The following is a 22,283-nucleotide window of genomic DNA, read 5'->3' as shown; positions in this document are numbered from 1 at the left end:
GATTTCTGAACCTCTACTTTTATTCTCTGAGAGGGTGGTGATTTATGTTAACCTCAAACTATGCCTTCATTTTTTTTTAAGAAAAAAATTCAACTTTCTTACTGAGTTTCTGAAATGCTAAGAGATGAAAGGGGCGTGTCTCTAGATGTTTGAAAACAAACAAAGGACACTGTAGCCACTAGATTCTATGCGCTCTGAATTCTTGGTGTTTCGTGCCTGATGATTTCCTCTTCCCGGTACATTGTAATCTCCACTGAAAAGGAAAGAGTCCTACCAAGGATTCGGGTTTGGCTGATGTTCTAACCCTGCTCCCTCTCTAGGTATAACTTAACTCTTTACATGCCCAACACGCTCTGCTTGCCTCTGTCTTTTTTTTTTTTTTCCTTTCTCACTTCTTTCCAAACAAACAAGAAATGTTCTTGTGTTTAATGACCTATTCACTAAGTAATTGCTGTTGAGTTAACGGAGCCAAGACAGCGTGGTTATTTCAGGAAAGTTCCATGGATAAAGCTGTTCCCTGGAGTTACCTACAGCTCTGCCAAGATTCCAGGCATGAAAGGAAACAGCTTCAACTCCTCTTAGATGCTGATGAAAGCAGAAAAGACATGGCTGTGGGATGCTGCTGTGCGGACCCTCTTGTGCTCAAGATGGCTTCTGCTCCCATAAACAGACGGCATCCCTTCCTTTCAAAATACTGTCAGGAAATGTTAGTAAAATATGCAATGCCTGCAAGGTAGCCATTGAAACTGAAATTTCACTGTGCTATCTAGACTTCTTCACTGTTCAAAAGAATCAACAGCTCCAGTGACTTTAGAAGTTGCTAGGAGGTGTGGCTCCTAGGAGAAGCCATCACCTCAGGCTTTATGCACCTCTTTACAATGTATGAGACCAATGCCCAGGACCTGAGGTAGAGCTTTGCCCCAAATCCTGCCCTCAAGAGCTTCCTGGAGAATGCAGAAAACAAGGATCTGGATTTCCTTGAAGTGCTTTGAGGAAAGTGTTTAACTGGCACTTGGGAGAACTGAACCCAGGACAGTCCAAGAGTGAAAACTGAACTTGAGAACCAGAGTCTCTGTCTTGAGTGTGTCAACCAGGAACAGAGAAGGCTTATGATAGACCAGATATCAAGCTGTCCACTTGGGGAAGAAAACTCTTGAGTACTGAGAATCTTGGTCCCTTCTGCTTCTCTGCCACTCTTTAACAGATATGTGGGAAATTAGTTTCCATATACCTTCTACCTCCTTATCAGGATATCGGAAAGATCCAGTCCTCAGCTGACCCTGTGATGTCAGTACATGAGAACTTAAGAGAATGTTAATGCTTTAGTGTTAGTCAACCTACAGACCCTCTGTCACAATCGTTCCATCCCACGACCATTTCAAGAGGCCACATGTAACTCTCTGTTGTTGCAGAACCAGCCCCAAAGAGAAACTTCTAGAAGGAGCTCCCTCTTTCAGCTTGCCAGTTGGCTTCCTGTCCTTCTGCAAGGAGTACCAGTGTGAAGCATGCAGCAGGACGGTAAGAGGTCTGGGGGAAGCTGTCAGAGACGGGGTCTAAAGACAGAATACCTCCCTTAGGTCTTGGTTGGTGACACCAACACAATGTCATTTGTCCTTAGCCTGAGCTCTAAGCTAATTTTTCTCCAGTTTCTCCCTCTATGCTTTACTCTGCTACCTTTGGATTAGAAGACAACCAGCTCTCCCCCCAAAAGTGGATTGTTGTGGGGACCCTCAAAAAAGGTGGGCCCAGTCTCAGAAAAATGGCATACTATATGGTAGCTGGCCAAGCTGCAAAGACCTTCTGCAAGAGTGGGTGGGAACCTGGACAGAGGCAGTGTGCTGAAGCTTACCCCTCATACCCAGGACTCAGCAGTGTGAATCAGCTGGGGGGACTCTTTGTGAATGGCCGGCCCCTTCCTCTGGACACTCGGCAGCAGATTGTGCAGCTAGCAATAAGAGGGATGCGACCCTGTGACATCTCACGGAGCCTTAAGGTAGCGCCAAACCCATTCCTCAGTGATGGAGACAAGAATCAGGCATCCAGGACCTCTCTTAAGGCAGCAGCTTGGTGTTGGACTCCTAGGGTTTCCTCCTAGAAGACCCTCTTAGTGGTGGGGAATGGGAGCTTTAAGTGCCCAAAGATGAGATGAACCTCTCAACTCTATGGCTTTGTTCAGTAAGGTTCACTTTGCCTTGTAGTTTCCTTCTGTCCCGGGAAGGCTCGCCTACCTTCTGCTCACCATATCTTGTGTTCTATTCTTCCTTCTCACCACACTCAGGTATCTAATGGCTGTGTGAGCAAGATCCTAGGACGCTACTACCGCACAGGTGTCTTGGAACCCAAGTGTATTGGGGGAAGCAAACCACGCCTGGCTACGCCTGCTGTGGTGGCTCGAATTGCCCAGCTAAAGGACGAGTACCCAGCTCTTTTTGCCTGGGAGATCCAACGCCAGCTTTGTGCTGAAGGGCTTTGTACCCAGGACAAGGCTCCCAGTGTAAGTATCCTCTCCTTACCCTGGGGGTTGCTGGTCTGGAGGAGAAGATTTCCCCTTTCCTTGGCAATTTGGGTAGTTCTGGCTGGAGTTAAGGGAAGCTTGAATCAGCCTTTGACTGGTAAATTTATCTTCTGGAATGTGGTAGTGGTCAGGGAGCTGAAGAGAGGTACAGGGCAGGGGAGAATGTCAAGGTGCTACTCTTGGGACAGGTGAGTAGAGGGATAGGGATCTCTATAGGATGTGACCCTAGGTCTATATACCATATTCCTAATGTGTTCTCCAACACCCCCAGGTGTCCTCTATCAATCGAGTCCTTCGGGCACTACAGGAAGACCAGAGGTTGCGCTGGACACAACTCAGATCACCAGGTGGGTCTTAGAGGTGTCGCCAGAGATAATCAGAACCAATTTCTTAGCATTTTATAGAACTTCCTTCTGCCAATCATGAGTTCTCACTGTTTTTTAAATCACCCTCTCAACAATCCCTTAAGAAGGGTCCGGCATGTGTCTTTATTCTCTCTTGGTAGAATATGGGAAGTTCAGCAAAATAAAATTAATTGCTCAGTCATCAGCCAGTCGCTGGCATGTCTTGGACAGAACCCTCATGCCCTAACTCCTAGATTCGGTCTCTGCTAAGAGCTAGGTTAACCTGAGTCTTTCATACCTTCTTTCTGCCTCCTGTTTAGTTTTTTAGAACGCCCTCCATGTTCTATGGGGTCGTTCAAACCTGGAGGAACTCTATTTCCCCTAAGTAGCACCATGCTACTGAACACACTGAGTAGCAACTGCTGAGGAATTTTATATCCCGCTAGCTCTGCTCTGCTGCTGTGCCTGTATACCACTGGAGAGACGCTGTATAGCCAGAAAAGTCACCGTCACAAAGGTTGTAAGACATTGTCCTCCTTTGCAGCTGTTTTGGCTCCAGTTCTTCCCAGTCCCCACAGTCACTGTGAGGCTCCCCGAGGTCCCCACCCAGGAACCAGCCACAGGAATCGGACTATCTTCTCCCCCGGCCAAGCTGAGGCACTGGAGAAAGGTGCTGGGCTTGGGTAGACAGTGGGAAAGACGCTGCTGGCGTGACAGCTTGCTTACTGTGGCAGCAAGGCAATAGCTTTGAGATTTATGGACGAAGGCTGAAGGAGTGCAGGCTGTGGGTGGCTTGGCCTTGAGAGGAAGGATTATTTAGAGTTTTGAGCAGTACAGAGTGGGGATTGACAAAGAGACCATACCTTATTCCTTCCCTTCCCCTCACTGTGGAGCCTCTGTCTCTACAGAGTTCCAGCGTGGCCAGTATCCAGATTCAGTGGCCCGAGGAAAGCTGGCTGCTGCCACCTCTCTGCCCGAAGACACAGTGAGGGTGAGTGAGCTCTGGAACACAGTGTGAGGAAACTGTAGAGGAGAAGAGTGTATACCGATCAGGTGATCAGGGATTTAGGTCTGTGGAGACGGCAGCAAGAGGGTGAAAAACTTGTTTGAAAAAAGAGAGATGAAATCCTCCTGTTTTTCTGTCAATTGCTCTCTCCTCTTTCCCCTACCCAAGCCTTTTCGGTGAGGAAAAGGACAGAGAGCAAAGGCCCGAGCAGGGAGTGAGGGTGTCAGAATGGAGGAAGGCTCTACTTTCTGAGTCCAGGCCAGGGACACATGGTAAGAGCAGCTGGTGCCAGGTGGCTGAAAACACAGCCAGTGACAGTCCCTGTTCTCTCTCAGGTCTGGTTTTCCAACAGAAGAGCCAAATGGCGAAGGCAAGAGAAGCTGAAATGGGAAACACAGCTGCCAGGTGATTTCTGTGCATATCCATTTATCCATCCGTCCGTCCATCCATCCGTCCGTCTGTCCGTCCATCCGTCTATCCATCTATTTACATCTAGTATGTATGTATGTATGTATGTATGTATGTATGTATGTATGTATGTATGTTTGTATGTATGTTTGTATGTATGTATCCATTCATCCATCCATCTATCTATCTATCTATCTATCTATCTATCTATCTATCTATCTACCTACCTATCTATCCACCCATCCATCCATATTTATATAGCATTCCTCACATGTCTGGCTCTGTGCCAGATTCTGGGCACACACAGATCCTGTTCTTAAGGGCTGCTCTGTCCCCATGATCATCCCTTGGACTTTAATTAGTATTTCTAGTTTCCTAAGGCCCTGTTTTGGGAAGAAGACAGTCCAAGTTTGTGACATCTGCCAAACTCTGCAAGAAGTTACAACCTTTCCTGGAACCTCTGTCTTTTACCACACCCCAGGTCCCCATGCCTATTTCTTCCTCTGAGTGGATTCACCCTCACCTTACAGGTGCTTCCCAGGACCTGATGGTACCAAAAGATTCTCCGGGGACCATCTCTGCACAGGTACTTGGGAGGAGAGAGGAACTGGGACGACTGATATCTCATGGCCTCTCCTATTTCTGGTGAAGACATGGGTAAAACCCATGGACAGCCAAGGCCTTCACAGTGAATTTCTACAAAGTGCTATCCCCTGGACTCCTGTGTGTATAGTATCCTCTGGAGTGTAAGACACTGTCTGGGGATGAGGCAGGTGGTCTTGGGAGTCATTCAGCCCTGTTACCCAGGCTTCTGAATAGGGAGGCTCACTAGAAAGTGAGGGTCTCCTCTTGCTTTCTCTAGCAGTCCCCTGCCAGTGTCCCCTCAGCAGCCCTGCCTGTGCTGGAACCATTGAGTCCTTCCTTCTGTCAGCTCTGCTGGGGGACAGCACCGGACAGATGTTCCAGTGATACCTCATCCCAAGCCTGTCTCCAGCCCTACTGGGGTAAGAATTAAGAACAGATCTCAATCCTACAGGGTGTGGGATGGGGTAGCTGGCTCCTTTTCTGTGGAGGGTCTGATTCTCCAGTTGGGGATACCAAAGGAATCACTCAGAACAGCTCCCTCATTCCTTGGATGGCTTTTACAGCTGGGGAGTCTTAGTAGATCTGGTACCTGCAGACGGTAAAGGAAGTGGTATTGAGATCTGAGTGTGTATGGATAGCCTTAGGTAATTGTCTCAGCCCTCCCGCTCAGTGACTTTGAGATGTCACTAGGACCAATAAGTCCAGCTCTGGTGCCAGTGAGATGACTCAGCAAGGAAAAGCACTCCTTACTGAGCCGGATGAGCTGAATTTGATCCCAGAAGCTCACATGGTAGAAGGAGAGAATCAGCTCTAACAAGCTGGATCCTCTGAGCTCCACATGTGCGCTGTAGCTCATGTTTGTGCACATAAATGCATTTGAACACACAAATAGTGGGTAGATTAATGTGTTGGGGGAAGCCCAAGCTCCGCTGCATGTGCACATGCAGCCATGCATTTGAGCACAGACATACACCTCATAGTGAATAAATTAGTGGGGGGAAAACCAAGCTCCCCTAAGCCCTGCACGGTGCTACTCCCATTGCTACCTTTGATCTTCCTGCCACTGGCCCTGTCATTGGTCTCGGTGCCACTCCAGCCCTAACCCGTCTGGTACTGCACTGCGGTAAGAACTGGATGACGGTAAGAGGTCCTGAGATGGGTAGCATCTGATGCCATTATTTCCTCCCTACAGACTGCCACTCCCTCCTTCCTGTGGCCTCTTCCTCATACATGGAATTTGCCTGGCCCTGCCTCACTGCCCATCCTGTGCATCATCTGATTGGAGGCCCAGGACAGGTGTCGTCAGCCCATTACTCACACTGGCCTTAAGAAGCCTCTATTTGACAGTAATAAAAACTTTTTTTTTTTAGATGTTAGCAATAGTTCTTGTTATTTATCATTCTTTTCTCATCTATCTATCTATCTATCTATCTATCTATCTTCTATCTCTTAATTTATGTATACATGCATTGTATCCAGCCATAATTATCTATGTGGCAATGAATATATCAATCCCATGTCTATACACACACACATACACACACACACACTGTGTGTGTTGGAGTCATACATGCACACGCATCATATTACATCATAACACTTCAATCTTGTCATCCACGGGTTTGTAAAAAACAAACAAATAAGAGCCTTACTTACATAACTAACCATAATATTATAGCTGTTAATATTATGGCCCCTAAGAAACTTCACTACATTTCCTTTATTTGTTTGTTTGCTTTGTTTTGTTGAGACAGAATCTCACTATGTAGCTCTGGCTGTACTAGAACTCATTATGCAGACCAGGTTGGCCTCAAACTCATAGTGATCTGCCTGGCTTCTGTCTGCCTCCTACAAGCTGGGATTAAAGGTGTATAGCACTATGCCTGGCAAGACAATACTATATATAGCTCTTGGTTCTAAACAAACAATTATCTAACTACACATGTATTTTTGCCATAGCAGCAGAGTGGAAATATTCTAATATTTTGCCTTCTTGTTTATACACACTCCAGGGACACACTGGCGTCCCAGATCTTCTCAAGTCTGTCTGAAAAAAAAAAAAAAAAAGCTCCAGGCTTTTCTTTCCTAGGTATCTTGGGATATGAGGAAAGGGATTGAGGTGGAGAAAAGAAGTTATGTGAGAGGCTATTTGGAAAGGAAGACAGGCTTGTATTTCTAAATTCTTTCTCCCTTTTCTCTCCTTCCTTCTCTTCCTATAACCCCAGCCAGGCCTTGAATTCATGATCCTCCTGCTTCAACCTCCCAAGAACTAGAATCATAAGCTGGTGCTGCAGATCCCCAACATATCCTTCCTCTTCTGAAAGGAGGGAGGGGCGGGTAAAGGTGGCGGCGGCGGCGAGGGCAGTGGGGTAGGGAGTATGGTTGTGTTTTCCACCGGGGTTAGGAACTGACTGAGAGCTTGTCCTTCAAGTGGTCCCATGATCGAATCCTCCACAGCGGGCTATTCAGGAGCTAAGAGCACCCACTCATCTATTCATAGCCTTTCGCATCAAAACAGCCAGCCACCAACAGCCACGGTTCAAACGCCACATGCGGCTGTGGCCACTGTTCTGGATGGGGAAAACTATGGCGCATTTCCACCAGCAGAGAAAGTTTCAGGAGGGCAGAGCCCTAGATGCGATCGAATGACCAGTACAGCGCAGCCTGCCCCTCCCCTGAATTCTCCGCTTTTGGCTTTTGCCGTGGAGGTCTGCTCCACAGAGCTGCCCAGGAAAGTAGGCAAGGCTATGGAATAACTACCCACACAGCACAGCATAGTTGAACCAGCCTCTCACTTTAGCAACAGCGCTGAAGTCAGCAATGGGTCTGTATTCAACATCCTGCAAGCCTCTGTCTCTTTAGATACGATCTGCTTTACAAGAGAATCTCAAGTTGCCCAGGATAACCTGGAACTCCCGAGATGAAGCGGTTCAACCTCTCAGGTTGCTGGGACGGCAGACACATGCCTCTTGACCTGGCTTTGGTCTGTGTGTAATATTCTCTTGGAAAAGTGGCTTCTTACTCTCTAGTCTTTTGTACTTAACATTAAATTAAAGAATAAATTCTTTCGAATATCTTGAGAAAGAAATACTGAAACCTACGGCCATTTTGCTTTTATTTCAGCTTTTCGGTTGGTGGACTTTAAAAGTAAGCATTTGCTGTCATATGGGGCAGTTTGCCTAAGGCTGGGGACAGGGATGCTGGTTTTAGGAGGGAGCCCTACACCTTAAGTAATAGCAAGAGACAAGTGAGGAAACTTTCTTTTTAATCCTTTCGATTCTGATTGGCTCAGGAGACAGTCTCACACTCTTCTTTAACAGTTGCTGACCTTAGTGAAGGACCAGGGTTAGCTTGGGCTGGGAGGGGAATCTAACCCAGGATTTGATAGCATTACTTTGTTTTCTCATTGTGCTTGTTGTTGATGTTGTTTTGGTTTTATTTGTTTGTTTAATTATTTAGGTTTTTTGGCTTTTTTGTTTGTTTTTTCCAAGACAGGGTTTTTCTGTGTAGCCCTGGTTGTCCTGGAACTCACTTTGATTTTTATTTGTTATTTTTTTATTTTTTTTTTACTTTTTGGTTTATTTGAGACAGGGTTTCTCTGTATAGCCCTGGCTGTCCTGGAACTAACTCTGTAGACCAGGCTGGCCTCGAACTCAGAAATTCACCTGCCTCTGCTTCCCAAGTGCTGGGAATACAGGTGTGTGCCACCACCGCCCTGCTGGTTTTTATTTTTATTAATCTATTTACTTAGGTTTTTTTTTTTAAAGATTTATTTATTATATGTAAGTACGCTGTAGCCGTTTAGACACACCAGAAGAGGGCGTCGGATCTTATTACAGATGGTTATGAGCCACCATGTGGTTGCTGGGATTTGAACTCAGGACCTCTGGAAGAGCAGTCGGTGCTCTTAACCACTGAGCCATCTCACCAGCCCGGTTTTTATTTTTATTAATCTATTTACTTAGTTTTTTTCCAAGATGGTGTTTCCCTGTGTAGTTAGCCCTGGTTGTCCTGGAACTCACTCTGTAGACCAGGCTGACCTTGAACTCAGAGATCCTCCTGCTTCTGTCTCCTGAGTGCTGGGATTAAGGACATGCCTCCATCAGCGCCACCACCGCTGGCACCCTGCTCATTCTGCTTATTTTTTTTTAATAGTAACTGTGCATTTATGGCGAGTGATTTGGGTTTTTAATGACAGCAATAAAAATATTCCCTCCTAAAAGAATGCACGTAAGCATCTATGTGAATGAAAACATTAATAGGACAAGCAGTAGGTAAAGGTTAAAGTAATGAGGATGGTGCCAGACAGACAACCTGGAAGCTCTGCTTGGATGGCAAGGACAGTAGCCCTCAGTCAGAGTTAGAGGAGAGCTCTGTGGCAGTGAGTTGGACACCCTGAGCCCAGCACCCCGTGGAGGTGAGAGATTTAACACCCACCAGAGAGGTGAGGGGATTGCTCTACCACCTGCTGTGACTGCATCAAAGCTAAAGCCAAAGATTGCTCAAGGAGACCTGGTGAAAACCAGACCAGAAGGGAACAGGGAGGGTCGTGCGGACATAGAAGTTAATACCAGTGCCCCATGCTCATAAGATTCGGCCACACTATGGCTTCTATTGCTGTGAAGAGACATCATGACCACAGCAACTCTCATAAAGGAAAACATTTAATTGGGCCTGGCTTACAGTTCAGAGGTTTGGTTCGTCATCGACATGGTGGGAAGCATGGCAGTGTGCAGGCAGACACAGTGCTGGGGAGGGAGCTGAAGGCTCTGTTGGGATCAGCAGGCAGCAGGAAGAAGAGGGTGGCACTGGACCTGGCTGGAGCATCTGAAACCTGCACCCCCACCTTCACCACAGACTTCTTCCAACAAGGCTGCACCTACACCAGCGAGGCCACACCTCTTAATAGTGCCACTCCCTAGGAGCCCACCGGGGGTCTTTTTCATTCAAACCACCACAAACTAACATCCTTCCATTTGTTCTAAACAGAAAAGACATTTTAATAATATTTATTTTGTTACTATATCATTTCCACCCGTGCCTCCTCCAACCCCTATGTCCCCTTGCATCCTTTTCTTTCAAGATCACAGCACTGCTTATTCCAACATGAGAATGGGTACATAATTTTTGGAGATTATAACACATAATATAATTACATAATTTCCTGTTATTTTTCTACCTCCAAACTTACCCAAATACCTCCTCCCTTGAACCCTTTCAAGTTCATGGCCTCTTTTTTCTTTAATCTTGTGTGTGTGTGTGTGTGTGTGTGTGTGTGTGTTCACAACCTACTTAGTCCATACAATGCTGTTACTTGTATGTTTTCGCCGACCATTTGGTATTGGATAACCAGTGGCTGTGCTTTCCCCAGGGAAGACCATTTCTCGGGCTCTCACCATCCCTTAGTTGCCTGCAGTTCTTGGCCTAGGGTTGAAGTTTCCTGAAATTTTCCCCATCCATGTCAGCATGTCTATTGGTGTCTTCCTTTTTCAGGTCGTGTGTAGGCAGCCATGTTGGCGAGAGACTTCCTGATAGACTTCTGACATTTCTAAGAGAAACCGTTTCACAGCAAACTCTCCATTTCTCTGGCTCTTCCCCACTTCCCCACCATGATCCTTGGTCTTAGGGATGAGACTTATTTGAGGCTGTGAGGATATTTAGAATGTCTAGATTATGCTGGTTGGAGTAAAGTTGAGGTTGTTAGGTTTCACACCCGGACAAATGGCTGAGTGCCTGCCCTCCAGACTCTCTCAGCATCCCCCAGTGCCTGCTTGTTACAGCGCTGTCCTGACTAGCACACCCCAGCCCCTCCTCAGAACTCTCCAGCCCAGGGGGCTGGGCTGCCCTTCCCTATATAATCCAACAATTCTGCTCCGGTCTCTTTGTCCCTTTGAGTCTCCTGGCTGCTGCACTGGTTCCTCAGCTCTCTCTCCTCCCCTGCCCTCCCCTCTCCCAACATGGAGAAGCTCAGTCTGGTCGTGCCCACTTTGTGCTCTCCTAGGTGTCCCAGGCTCTGGCTATACTCTTCCGCTTACCTAGAACAAACCTTCTGCTCCAGCATACCTAGGAGCAGTCACATTCCTTTTCTTTCTATTTCTCTTCTTCATTCATCTCATGCTGGAGTCTGGACCAGTCATATTCCTTTCCTTTTTATTTTTATTTTTTAAAATTCATCTGGTGCTTGAAAACCCAGAGTGGCATGAGCGAGCTCCCTTTTGGCTGCTCTGAACATAGTGGCTGATCTGGCTCTCCTAAGGTATGTATGGATTATTTGTTTGTGCAGTAGTTATTTCTGAGAATCTCTAAGACCTGTGATTTCAATAGCCCAGGGTAGTTATCTAGGTTTCTTGAATATGATATCCAAGCATAATGGCCTCTTTTTAATTATTCTTATATGCATACATACATACATAATACATATATCCCACTCAGTCCATATGTTACTTTTATGTATATGATTTGCATTTGGCCATTTGGTATTGGGTAACCAATAAACAGGCTGACTGACGTAGGAGGAGGAAGCTCACACAGCCTCCACCCTAGACAAAGAACTGCAGGCAACAACCAAGGGATGGTGAGATCAGGAGAAACAGTCTTCCCCAGGGAAGCATCTAAAAGACATGTAAAAGTCACATCTGAAGTCTGAATCCGTTAAGGCAGGGCTGGTTTTTCAAGGGGTCACTGAGAAGAGTTTATTAGTTTGGGCTGTGGGAGGGGAGAAAGTGGTACCCACTGGTGTCCTTCCTTCTGGGTAGAGCTTACAGCATCCTGGGACAACAGCCTTCAACCCTCAACCAGACATCTACTCTTTTTTAATTCTTCTTTTTAGCTAGTGTTCAAAATAATGCTTGTATAGCTTGTGGGGTGTGTGTGTGTGGGGGGGGGTGCACACGCGTGCCCATAAGCACATATGGTTTTTACAGTGTTTCACTATGTATCCTAAATTAGCTTGGAACTTTATTAGTCTCCTGAGTACTGGATTGCAGGCATATGACACCATGCCCAGCTAAATAATGTGTCTTATTGTGACATTTGTATGTATGCATGTATGTATGTGAACACACACACACACACACACACACACACACACACAATTTTATCTCACTCCTCTTCACTTTGGTACTCCCCTCGCCATCTCTCTCCACTTTTTCAATGGTCCCTTTCCTTCCCCTTCTGCTTTCCTGTTACATATACACGCTTGTGTCTATTTAAATCCAAATTCCACACACGAGAGAAACCTGAGCACTTGTCACCTCTCCTGTCACTTCCCCTCACTGGTCATTCCTCCTCCTACTTCCCGACAGCCCCCCTTTCCCTTCTCATGCTGTTCACATGTGTATGCATGTTCTGCAGGGAGAGAAGTTACGATGGTCCAGACCCTGTGACTCTAGAGCCAGACACATAGTGTGTCTCCTGAGTCAGACACACATACGGATCTTGGGGGTAGCCTTTTCTGATGTATTGTCGCTCGAAACAGGTGTTTTGCTAAACTTGGTAGGAAAAATCGCACAGCACATATTCTTCTTGTGGATCGTGACTCTGGGCTTCCTGCTCTGTTTAGTTCAGAGGCTGTTCCTGGAGGATTTATGGTTTGGCAGGCAACATTCCATTGACCTGGAGAAGGAAGAGGAGACAGGCCTTCAGTAGCTAGTCATTTGTTGATTTCTAGCTTTCAGGAGAATTCTGGCTAAGATCCTAAGAAGGGAGCGAGAATAAAGTGATTTATCTCCTTCTTGATGAGGATAAACATTAGATAAGTGTGAAATGAATTGACAAGACAAATAAAACTTTCCATCAGAGTTCAGAGAAAGACTGTGTAGTTTGCCAAGAACTTGTTTTTTTGTGTATTTGTTTTGTCTTGTTTTAATGCTGGTGTCGTACCCAGGACCTCCAGCATGCTAAGCACAAGTGCCTGTTTACGCAGAAGCTGAGCAGAATTCAAGACGTGAGACAGACTGAGAAAGTAAAAGACAGCAGCTCTCACAGGGCGTTTAGCATCTTAGGTGATCCTCGTGATCCCCTCAAAACCATATTCTTGTTTCACCATCAAGGGACAGGTTGTGAGGAGTCTAGAAGTGAGCTTTTACACGCCCCAGCGCATTGTCTACTAGAATGTGGGGCTCAGAGGAGCACGAGATATACCTGTCACACCATATCTATTTCTTCATGAAACAGGTGAGAAAGTTGAAGCCAGATGAATGTCATTTGATTTCTCAGAGTTCGTGCACAGGAAGTTGGCTGTGCCGAGAACATGGGGAAGATGTACTATGGATAGTTTCTGACTGATTTTTAGCTTTGATCTATCAAGTAAATTACTTCCACTTTACATACAAGGAAACAGAGGTCTTGAAATGTGAAATTAATTTCCCGAAGGTCACAGTACCAGCTAGAAGAATTCTTGCCTCTCACATGCAGGAAGCCCTGGGTTCCATCTCCAATACTACCTAAAACCAGGAATAGTGGACTATGCTGCAATCAGTCCCCAGAAGGCTGAGGCAGGAGGATCCTGACTTCAAAGACATTCCCGACTGCAGAGTAAATTACAAGCCAGCCTGGGCTCTATGACTCAATGACAGCAGTCATTGACAACAAACCTGTGGTATTTTCTACAGTGTTCATTTGACCAGGAAAATGGGGCCCTGAGAAAGGACAGGATTAAGAACAAGTATCCTGGAGTTCTGAACGGAGGGTAGAGAAACCAAGGTAGCTTGTTAAAACAAGCTTGGTGTGGAAGGGATGGAATGGGGATGAATCTCGGGGCAAGGGCTGCACCTAGACTGATTATGGTAATTATACAGCTGTCAAGAAGCATCCTTAAGGAGATGCCCAAGAATTTGCATAGTTCCATAAAGGCTGCTAAAAGGAGGTCTGTTAGACAGGCAGTACCCAGTCTTTGACTCTGACTATCCTGAAGGACAGTGGTGACCAGGCTGGGAGGGAAGATACGGTAGCAGAGTCACCCAAAAGGGGAGGGCTGTGGAAGGAAATCAGTCATGTTGATTTTGAGGACTGGATGGTTGAGGTCAAGTCAACCTCCCTTAAGGGAGTTGGAGAGAAATGATGTCAGCATTTCAGAGAAGATTCGGGGCGGAGATAAACCAGCCGTAAGGGCGGATACCTCCTCAAAGTCACCTGGTTTACCCCAAGAAGGGGTAAAATTCTGAATCTTAAAGGATTCATAAGTTTATACATCCAGGCCTGCTTGCAGTCGCAGAATACTGAGAAGCTTGGACATGAGGCTCCTCTTCACTCTCTAGCGAGATCAGGTTTAGAAGTCTGGAAGGAAGCTGGGCGGTGGTGGCTCACGCTCGCCTGTAATCCCAGCACTCTGGGAGGCAGAGGCAGGCGGATTTCTGAGTTCGAGGCCAGCCTGGTCTACAGAGTGAGTTCCAGGACAACCAGGGCTATACAGAGAAACCCTGTCTCAAAAAAACAAAAACAAAAACAAAAAACAAAAAACAAATCCAAGGTGCCGATTTGGAATAAATGCCCGCAGTCGGTCGGCTCTTAGATACAAGCCAGCCCATTCCTAAATTTTTGTCTTTTTACCAACAAGCCTCCCCACCTACCTCCGTTCTCCTCTTTTGCCGCAACTCCTGATTCCCCAACCGACATCTTTCTCTCTTACCTAAAATTCCCAGATACATTCTTTGGTAATTTCTTCGCTGTCTGCCAATAGTGTGCCACTTCGGTCCGCTCGGAGGTAGAAGCCATTGGGTGCCAGCACCGTGAGCAGGCTGCTCCCCTGAAGTTCTATACAGAAGTTGAGGGCAAATTTTCCCCAAGGGCGGAAGGTGCCAAAGGAAGTTATTGACCAGAAGGATCCGCCCTGTGCTGGGGAGGGAAGAGCTTAGGTTGGTTGGCCATTTGGAAAGCAATTTCCTTAGCAATAAAACCACGGACAGGGCTTCCCAAAGGCCCGTTACCCTCCCTCCCTCTGGGGATCGCATCCTGTCTGCATTAGCACACCCATCTACAAAATGCAGGACCACCACTGGGAACCTCACCAATGCTTATTCTGCTAACCCGTGCTAGAAACCAAACCAAAACCCCGTTTTCCTTTTGATGGCGAGTGATGGCGAGTGGTGACTTGAGTACCGGTTCCTAAAGTCTGGCCTGGGGCTGGGTAATGATCTCCGGATGGGGAGATGGGACCGCTCACCCTGAAAGTGATAGATGCCCTGGCGGCAGGGCAATAGCTGGATGCAGTCAGGCTGGTCCATATTGCACTTGAGCAGGTCGTGGTCAGAGGAGGAGCCCACATACCCATACCGACCTCGCAATACCAGAAAGGGGCGATTGGCAAATCGGATCCCCAGCTCCTCACTGGGGCCTGAAAAACACAGGAAGTTGGATAGGCTGGCTCTCCGTGATTTCCCAGATGGAAGAGAAGGAGCCCTAAGGATGCGCAAGGATATTGTCGATATTTTCCCGTGTGTGCATGGAAGCCAGAGGGGGTGCCAGGCGACCTCCTCTGTCACTCTTGGCCATATCCCCTTGAGATAGGGCTTCTTACTGAACCTGTAACTTAATGTTTTTCATGGAGGTTGGCAGTCAACAAGCCTTAACACTTGTCCAGTCTCTGTTCCCATCTCCTCCAGTGCTGGGGTTATAGGTGCTACACAACACCCAGCTTCTTAGGTGGGTGTCGGAGATTAGAACTCAGATCTTCACACTGGTATACCAAGTGCTTTGCTCACTGAGCCATCAATCACTCTAGCCCCAGAATTGTGTCTGTTATTTTAATCTTTAATGAACACCTACTATGTGCCGGGTCTTACTAGTTGCTTGTGAAAATGTTTGCAAGGGCACTCAGCATGGCTTGGAGCACAAGAAATTTGAATATTCTCCTGTCTTTGGGATGTGTTAATCTATGTAATCTTCACCTCAACCCAGCGAGACATTGGAACCAGAATCCTCTGTCACAGACTTTAAAACTGAAGCTCAAAGAGGGTGTGTTCCAACAACAAGCACTGCGCAACTTAACACACACTCTAAGCTACTGATCCCAACTCAGTGCTTCCAACCCCTTTAAAAGCATGGTCTTGTGTGTGCAAACACTTGCTACAGAAGGCCAACAACCTGGGTTCAGTCCCTGGAACCCACAGTGAAGGGGGAAAACCAAGAGAACGGATTCCTGAGGGTCGTCCTCTGACCTCCGTATCCATTCTCTCACTCTGCCCCATACAGATGCAACAACAATAAACACTAATTTAAAAGTTGTATGTGATGTGGGTTAGAGGGGGGGAGGGTGACTGGGCTCACCTGGGATGGTGGCATTTGCCATTAGCAGGCCGTTGGAGGCGATGCTCAGGAAACGCCCATTGGGAGACTGCAGGATGATTTTCCCACAATTCCAGTGCACTCGGAAGAAGGTGTCAGACTCCATGGGGTGCCCATCAGCTATGATTGCCCGGTGCCTCCTCTGGAGAGAACGTGGGGACCAGGGACCAGGAGTAAGGATGACAACCCCATCACTTTTAGTCCTGGACCCAATTCCAACATCCTCCCCTCCCCCTCGCTCTCCCCAGATTCTGTGATTTTCTAGAGTGTGCTTTATGCTTTCAAAACCTCTTTGTAAGGCCAAAAAACAAACAAGAACAACAAAAAATAAAAACAAAAAACAAAAACCAACAACAACAAAAAACTCCACAAAAATAATTTTGGGATCTCAGATCTCCCACTTCCTTCGGTCTGCAGTGTAATCCAGTGAGAAGCATAGACCAAAGGGACCAGGCAGGATATTTCAAGAAGAGAAAGTTTGATCCTGACTTCAAAATAATTTTGAAATATTTAAAATGAAAGTTGAATTATAAAATACTAGAAGACCTGAGAGAAACACTTTGCAACTTTGAAAACTGTTTGATATTTTCTGCCCTTACTTCCCTTTAATATATGATCTTATGTAGTTTAGGTTGGCTAAAGTGACTTATTGGTATGGAAAAAGATTAACATTTGAAAAATTGGACTTTGTAAATGAAACCAAACAAACTTGCTTTTCATAAATGCCATTATAATGCAAAGGGGTCAAGGTGTGGTGGCACAGGCCTTTAATCCCGGCAGAGGCAAGCAGAGCTCTGTGAGTTTGAGGCCAGCCTGGTGTAAATCGTGAATTGTAGGATAAGACAAAGCTATATAGTGAGATCCCTTCTCAAAAAAACTAAAGTAAATAGATAAATAAATAAATAAATAAATAACGAGAAAATGCAAGGCAAGGCATTAAATAAAATAAATAAATAACAAATAATAAATAAATAAAATAAATAAATAATAAATAAATAAATACATAAATAAATAACAAGAAAGCATGCACAGAATATAGATTTGGTGAAGGACTTGAATTTAGAACACATGAAGATCTCATACATTTCAGTTAGTGGACTATTGGCCCAATAACAAGCGGGCAGAATTGGAAAACACCTAGCAGAGAAGACATACAATTACCAAATAGATTTTGAAGACATGCTTAAATAACCACTTATAAATAATATAAACACTAACAGAAGCAGAATAAGATGTTACACAACTGCTAAAGTGAAATTAAACACAGCAATGCTAAGTGCTGGTGAGGTTAGGCAACAGCTAGAACCCTGCACCCTGTGGGGAAAAATATCAAAGGGAACAGTCGTGTTTGAAAACTGATATTTTCTGCTCTTACTTCCCTTTAATATATGATCTTATGTAGTTCGGGTTGGCCTAAACTACACACACACACACACACACACACACACACACACACACACACACATATACACATATAAAACTGAGGCTAGACTTGAGCTCCTGATCTACGTCTTCTGATCTACCTGCTTCTACTTCCCAAATTCTGGGATTACAGGCATGCAGCCTCACACCCAGCTGAAAGCAGTTTGACACTGTCTTGAGACAAACCCATATCTATCCTATAACCCAGTAGCTTATGGAAGATATATGACAATAGAAGCCTGCACAAGACTTCTACCCGAATGCTCATAGCAACTTTATACATAAGACCAAACTGTTAACTACCCAAGTGGTTAACAGCAACTGAACAGATAAAACAGATCATGTGTATGCTTATGAGCAGTGTGAGAGGCTACTGCATAGCTGAGTTGCTACTGCTACATGCAACAACATGTGTGGGACTGATCTGCTCTACAAAAGAAGTCGTATAGGGCTGGAGAGATGGCTCAGCGGTTAAGAGCACCGACTGCTCTTCCAGAGGTCCTGAGTTCAATTCCCAGCAACCACATGGTGGCTCATGACCATCTGTGATGGGATCTGATACCCTCTTCTGGTATGTCTGAGGACAGTGACGGTGTGCTCATACACATAAAATAATGAGTTTATTTAGATGAACTTCTAGAGCAGGCAAATCAAATCTGTAACGGCAGAACAAACACAGACAAGTAGTGTGAGAAAGCTCAGGCTAGAGGAAAATGGAGGCGAAAATTGTGAACTGGTACAGTGGGAGAACCATTCTCTACTTTGTGGTATGGCTGGGGAATGGCTGTGGTATAGTATGGTTGCATGGTAATATACATTCGCTGAAGCATATTGAATCTTACACCTAAAGTAAGTCAACTTACTCATATAACTTATTCACATATTTATACACAATATAATGTATACTATACATCATATAATTTACTTTTGTTTTACTAGTGTGCTATTAAAATTGATTTTTTTAAAGGAAAGGGCCCACTGAATAAAAATGAATATCTATTGGGTTGGGCCTCTATAGTTGATCTAATCTTGTCTGTCCATACACGCTGGGGAAGGAGAAAGTATGTCTAGCCAGGGAGAGCTCAGCGTTTACAGTTTCTTGCATCAAAGACCAAAGTCTCACCTGGGCTAGGTAGTAGCCATTGGCTGAACGCAGTTGTAAGGTAGGGGTCTCGCTGTCACATTCGTACTGGAACAAGGACATCTGGGTCAAGCGCTCAGAAGCAGCGCACACCTCAGCATCTGAAGAGAAGGTCCGAAGGCAGCTCTTTAGCTCAGTCCCCACCCCTCGTCCAGCTTACCGCCGCTTTCCCTGAACGTTCCCTCCCTCGACCTTACACCAAGTCAGAACAATCTGGACAAGCTCAGGTGGCTTTCCCTTACGGCTGCATTGTCATCTGTTAGTCTGCTTCGCAAGATGTCTCCTTGGGGGTCCCAGGACCTTTCTTATGGCTAAAGTTCAACGTTTCTTGTTTGTCCTGTGCCAGTTAGTGTTTTGTTGACTTGACACAAGACGGAGTTATCTGAAATAGGGAATCTTAACGGACTGGTTGCTTCTATCGGATTACAAGTAGGCTAGTCATTTGGGAGCATTTTCTTGATTAATCACGGATGTGGAAGGGCCTAGGGTCCACCCCCCTGTGGGCAGCACCATCCCTGGCCAATGTCCCTGGGTGATATAAGCAAGCGAATTGGGCAAACCCTGGGGAACAAGCTGATAACCACTGTTTCTGGTTCTGTTTCAGTTCCTGTCCTTACTTCCCTACAAGTGTAAGTCAACCCCCCCCAAAAAAACCCAAAAACTAAACCAAAACAGCAGCAAGAACAACAACAATAACAACAATGACCCCCCACCCCCTCCTACCCCCCACCAAACCCTTTCCTCCCCAAGTTGTTTTGGACATGGTGTCTATCACAGCAACAAAAAAACAGGGCATATCCTGAACACAGTTTCCTCTTTTTAGCACCTAGCCCTCTCCCCACCAGCACCCTATGGTGGTATTGGACCCAGTACTTGCCATAGATGACTGAGAGGAACCTTCGAGACTTTGACTTCAGGCTGACCCAGGTTGGGAAGTGTTGTAGGACAAACCACTCCTCACCCTTCACAGGAGACGAACCCAGGCCCAGGAGTAGATGTGTACCCTGTGGATATAATGTGCCGCCTTCTCCATCACATAGGGCCACTAGTCCTCGAGGCCGCACTTGCATGTGAAAAGCTGTCTGTGGTGAGCGTTGAGGGACCAGACGGTCTACACGAGACAGGAAATGGTGTGTAGAAGTCTCCAGGTGGTAACATCCATCTTGGAAATGTAACAGGAAACCACATTCCTCTAGGCAGGGGACTGCTGCGTCCACCCAGATTCGGCCCACGGTGTGGTCTGCTCGGGCATAGCTGTGGTAGGTGGGGCTGTAGAGGATCACGTGGACATGCAGGGCCGGCCTGGGAGTCCACATGTGATAAGCGGAAAGAACCCTGGAGTTGCAGAATACATCCTCACCATCGGACTCGAGATAGCGACCAGAGATGATGCACTGGAGGGTCCATTTGCCATTTCGGTGGAAACGGAGCAGGAAGCATCCGTGGTGGCTAGTTCTTGGCCTGCCGTAGCACACAGTGCCATCTGCTTCGCACAGCAGGTAGAGGCCCTGCAAGCTCTTCAGTCGGACCACAGCCTGTGCTTCATGTTCATTGCTCACCAGGAGCTCCCAGGTCTGGAGGCGTCAGGAAGAGCAGGGAAATAAGTGGTACCAAGTCAACAACCGAAACCACGCCCCTTGGTACCACCAGGGCCTCCAACAAGACCAGCCACCCTCCCTTCCATAGCTGCATCTCCTTGGCATCTCCTTGCTATGAACATCTTCTTGCTCAGTCAACACAACTGAAAAGGTTTCTGGGCTGGGGGCTATGGTTCATGCCTTTAATTCCAGCACTCAGGAGACAGAGGCAGCTGGTTCTAGGTGAGTTCAAGGTCAGCCTGGTTTGCATAGCTAGGTCTAGACCAGCCAGGGGTACACAGTGAGCTTGTCTCAAAACAGAACAGAACAAAACAACGACAACAACAAAAATACAACAACAGAAAAGATTTATGGGCTGCTCACCTCTAGAGCGATAGGACTTCTTAAGATCCAATGGGTGCCAGAGAGATAGCCCAGTGTAAAAGCACTTGCCTCAAAAACCCGACAGACCACGAGGTCTGCCTCTGGAAGTCATGTTTTAAAAGCTAGATGCAGTCTGGTGAAATTGTGCAATGGGTAAAGTTGCCACGCCTGATGACCTGAGTTTGATCCCTGGGTCCTACTTGGTGGAAAGAAAGAACTGACTTCTGCAAGTTGACCTCTGACCTCCACGTGTGTGCCATGGTACACCCATGTGCATGCACACTCGTGCGCGAGCTTGGTACAGTGGCAAGCATCTGTAATCCCAGCATTCCAGTGGCAAGATGGGAGGGAGAGACAGGAAAATCTCCTGGGCGCTCATGGGTCCCTGGCCTAGAGCAGAGTATGGGCAAACCAAGAGAGATTGGCTCAGCCAGGTAGGGGAGAACTGACTCTGGAAAGTTGTCCTCTGACCTCATATGTATGTACTTACAGACAGACAGGCAGGCAGGCAGGCAGACAGACAGACAGACAGACAGACACACACACACACACACACACACACAGAGAGAGAGAGAGAGAGAGAGAGAGAGAGAGAGAGAGAGAGAGAGAGAGAGAGAGAGAACCAATGAGAAATTCTAGATTAGGACCTCAGAGAAGCTAAACCTCCCTTTTCCCTTTGCTCCCAACCCTTCAATGCCTACAAGAGGAGAAGCTTTGTTTTATGTTCTATTTCTTTCACCCTTCCTACAGCTCCTGGACAGCACAGTGCCTGGTGCCTCCACCTGCAGGGTCCACTTCTCCAACAGCAGAGAAGAGTCAGAAGGGTGTGCTGACTCTCAGTATAGATGCTGAGGTACAGCTTGTGGGTACACTGTGATAAACTTGTTTAACAGGAGGAGACTTTGCTCCTCTGTTCTCTCTAACAGAGACCAAGTCAGCAAGTGCTTGGGTCTTGTCCTGTGGTCCAACTTCCTCTGGATGCCTGGTTCTGCCTTCCAGCCTCGACTCCCTACCTCTCTTGCTTTGTGATGACACAACCACCCTTTGTTGGGATGGAGTGTAGGAAACATTGACGCGGTCAGGCCAGCACTGACTTCATCTCAGGGAAACAATTTTGGAAGGAGCAATGAGAATCCGTGAGCGAAAGCCTGGAGTAGAAGTGTCTTGGCCTGGCAATAGCAGAGACTACGCCAGTGATACAAGTGCAACACACACACACACACACACACACACACACACACACACACACACGCGCGCGCGTGCGCATGCCATTCAGAAAATTGGTTCTAGTCCAGGTTCGCCTTGTTACCTGTCTCCTGCCCAAACTCTTTGCAGTAGCTGTGACTGTACTCTTATATGCTTCAAAGGTGAGGTAGGTTCCGGCCCAGCTGATGAGCCCAACCCTTAGGTCCTCCGCCTTTGGATGTCTGTGTATCCAGTCCACCTCAGCCATGCGGCTGGTGTCACAAGTGATGACTCTGTCCGGCCCAGGCTTCCCCCCAATGGTAAGGTCCTACAGGCCATATGGCCTGGAATAAGGCCCGTGGTACCCACCAGAAGCTGTTCTCAGAGACTTCCCAGGCAGAGGTCTGACCTACTGCATAGCACCTCTGTGACC

General features: G+C 46.6%; 2 protein-coding genes across 4 annotated transcripts; one reads left to right on the top strand and one right to left on the bottom strand.

Annotated features, from left to right (window-relative positions):
- The first annotated feature begins 1,505 nt into the window (after nt 1-1,505).
- Pax4 (paired box 4) lies at nt 1,506-6,187 on the top strand. Of its 3 annotated transcripts, none has more exons than XM_052173332.1 (10): nt 1,506-1,518; nt 1,863-1,993; nt 2,279-2,494; nt 2,787-2,862; nt 3,404-3,529; nt 3,768-3,850; nt 4,201-4,270; nt 4,834-4,859; nt 5,136-5,277; nt 6,051-6,187. In XM_052173332.1, exons 1-10 carry the CDS (start codon nt 1,506-1,508, stop codon nt 6,185-6,187), a joined length of 1,020 nt encoding a protein of 339 aa, XP_052029292.1. The 3 variants fall into 3 exon arrangements, with proteins under 3 accessions (XP_052029292.1, XP_052029290.1, XP_052029291.1); XM_052173330.1 differs by having other exon boundaries at nt 4,804-4,859; XM_052173331.1 differs by lacking the exon at nt 4,834-4,859 and having other exon boundaries at nt 4,201-4,305.
- A 3,967-nt stretch (nt 6,188-10,154) lies between these two features.
- On the bottom strand, nt 10,155-22,118 carry Fscn3 (fascin actin-bundling protein 3). Its single transcript, XM_052172831.1, has 7 exons — nt 21,975-22,118; nt 19,582-20,278; nt 18,687-18,805; nt 16,124-16,283; nt 15,021-15,191; nt 14,487-14,692; nt 10,155-12,472 (listed from the first exon to the last, which is right to left on the bottom strand). Exons 1-6 carry the CDS (start codon nt 22,116-22,118, stop codon nt 14,487-14,489), a joined length of 1,497 nt encoding a protein of 498 aa, XP_052028791.1. The 3' UTR covers nt 10,155-12,472.
- Between the last annotated feature and the right edge of the window lie 165 nt (nt 22,119-22,283).

The sequence above is a fragment of the Apodemus sylvaticus genome, chromosome 2 (assembly GCF_947179515.1).
Source record: "Apodemus sylvaticus chromosome 2, mApoSyl1.1, whole genome shotgun sequence".
NCBI lineage: Eukaryota > Metazoa > Chordata > Mammalia > Rodentia > Muridae > Apodemus > Apodemus sylvaticus.
The sequence above is the reverse complement of the archived record's forward strand: the minus strand, read 5'-3'. Positions and strand labels throughout refer to the sequence as shown.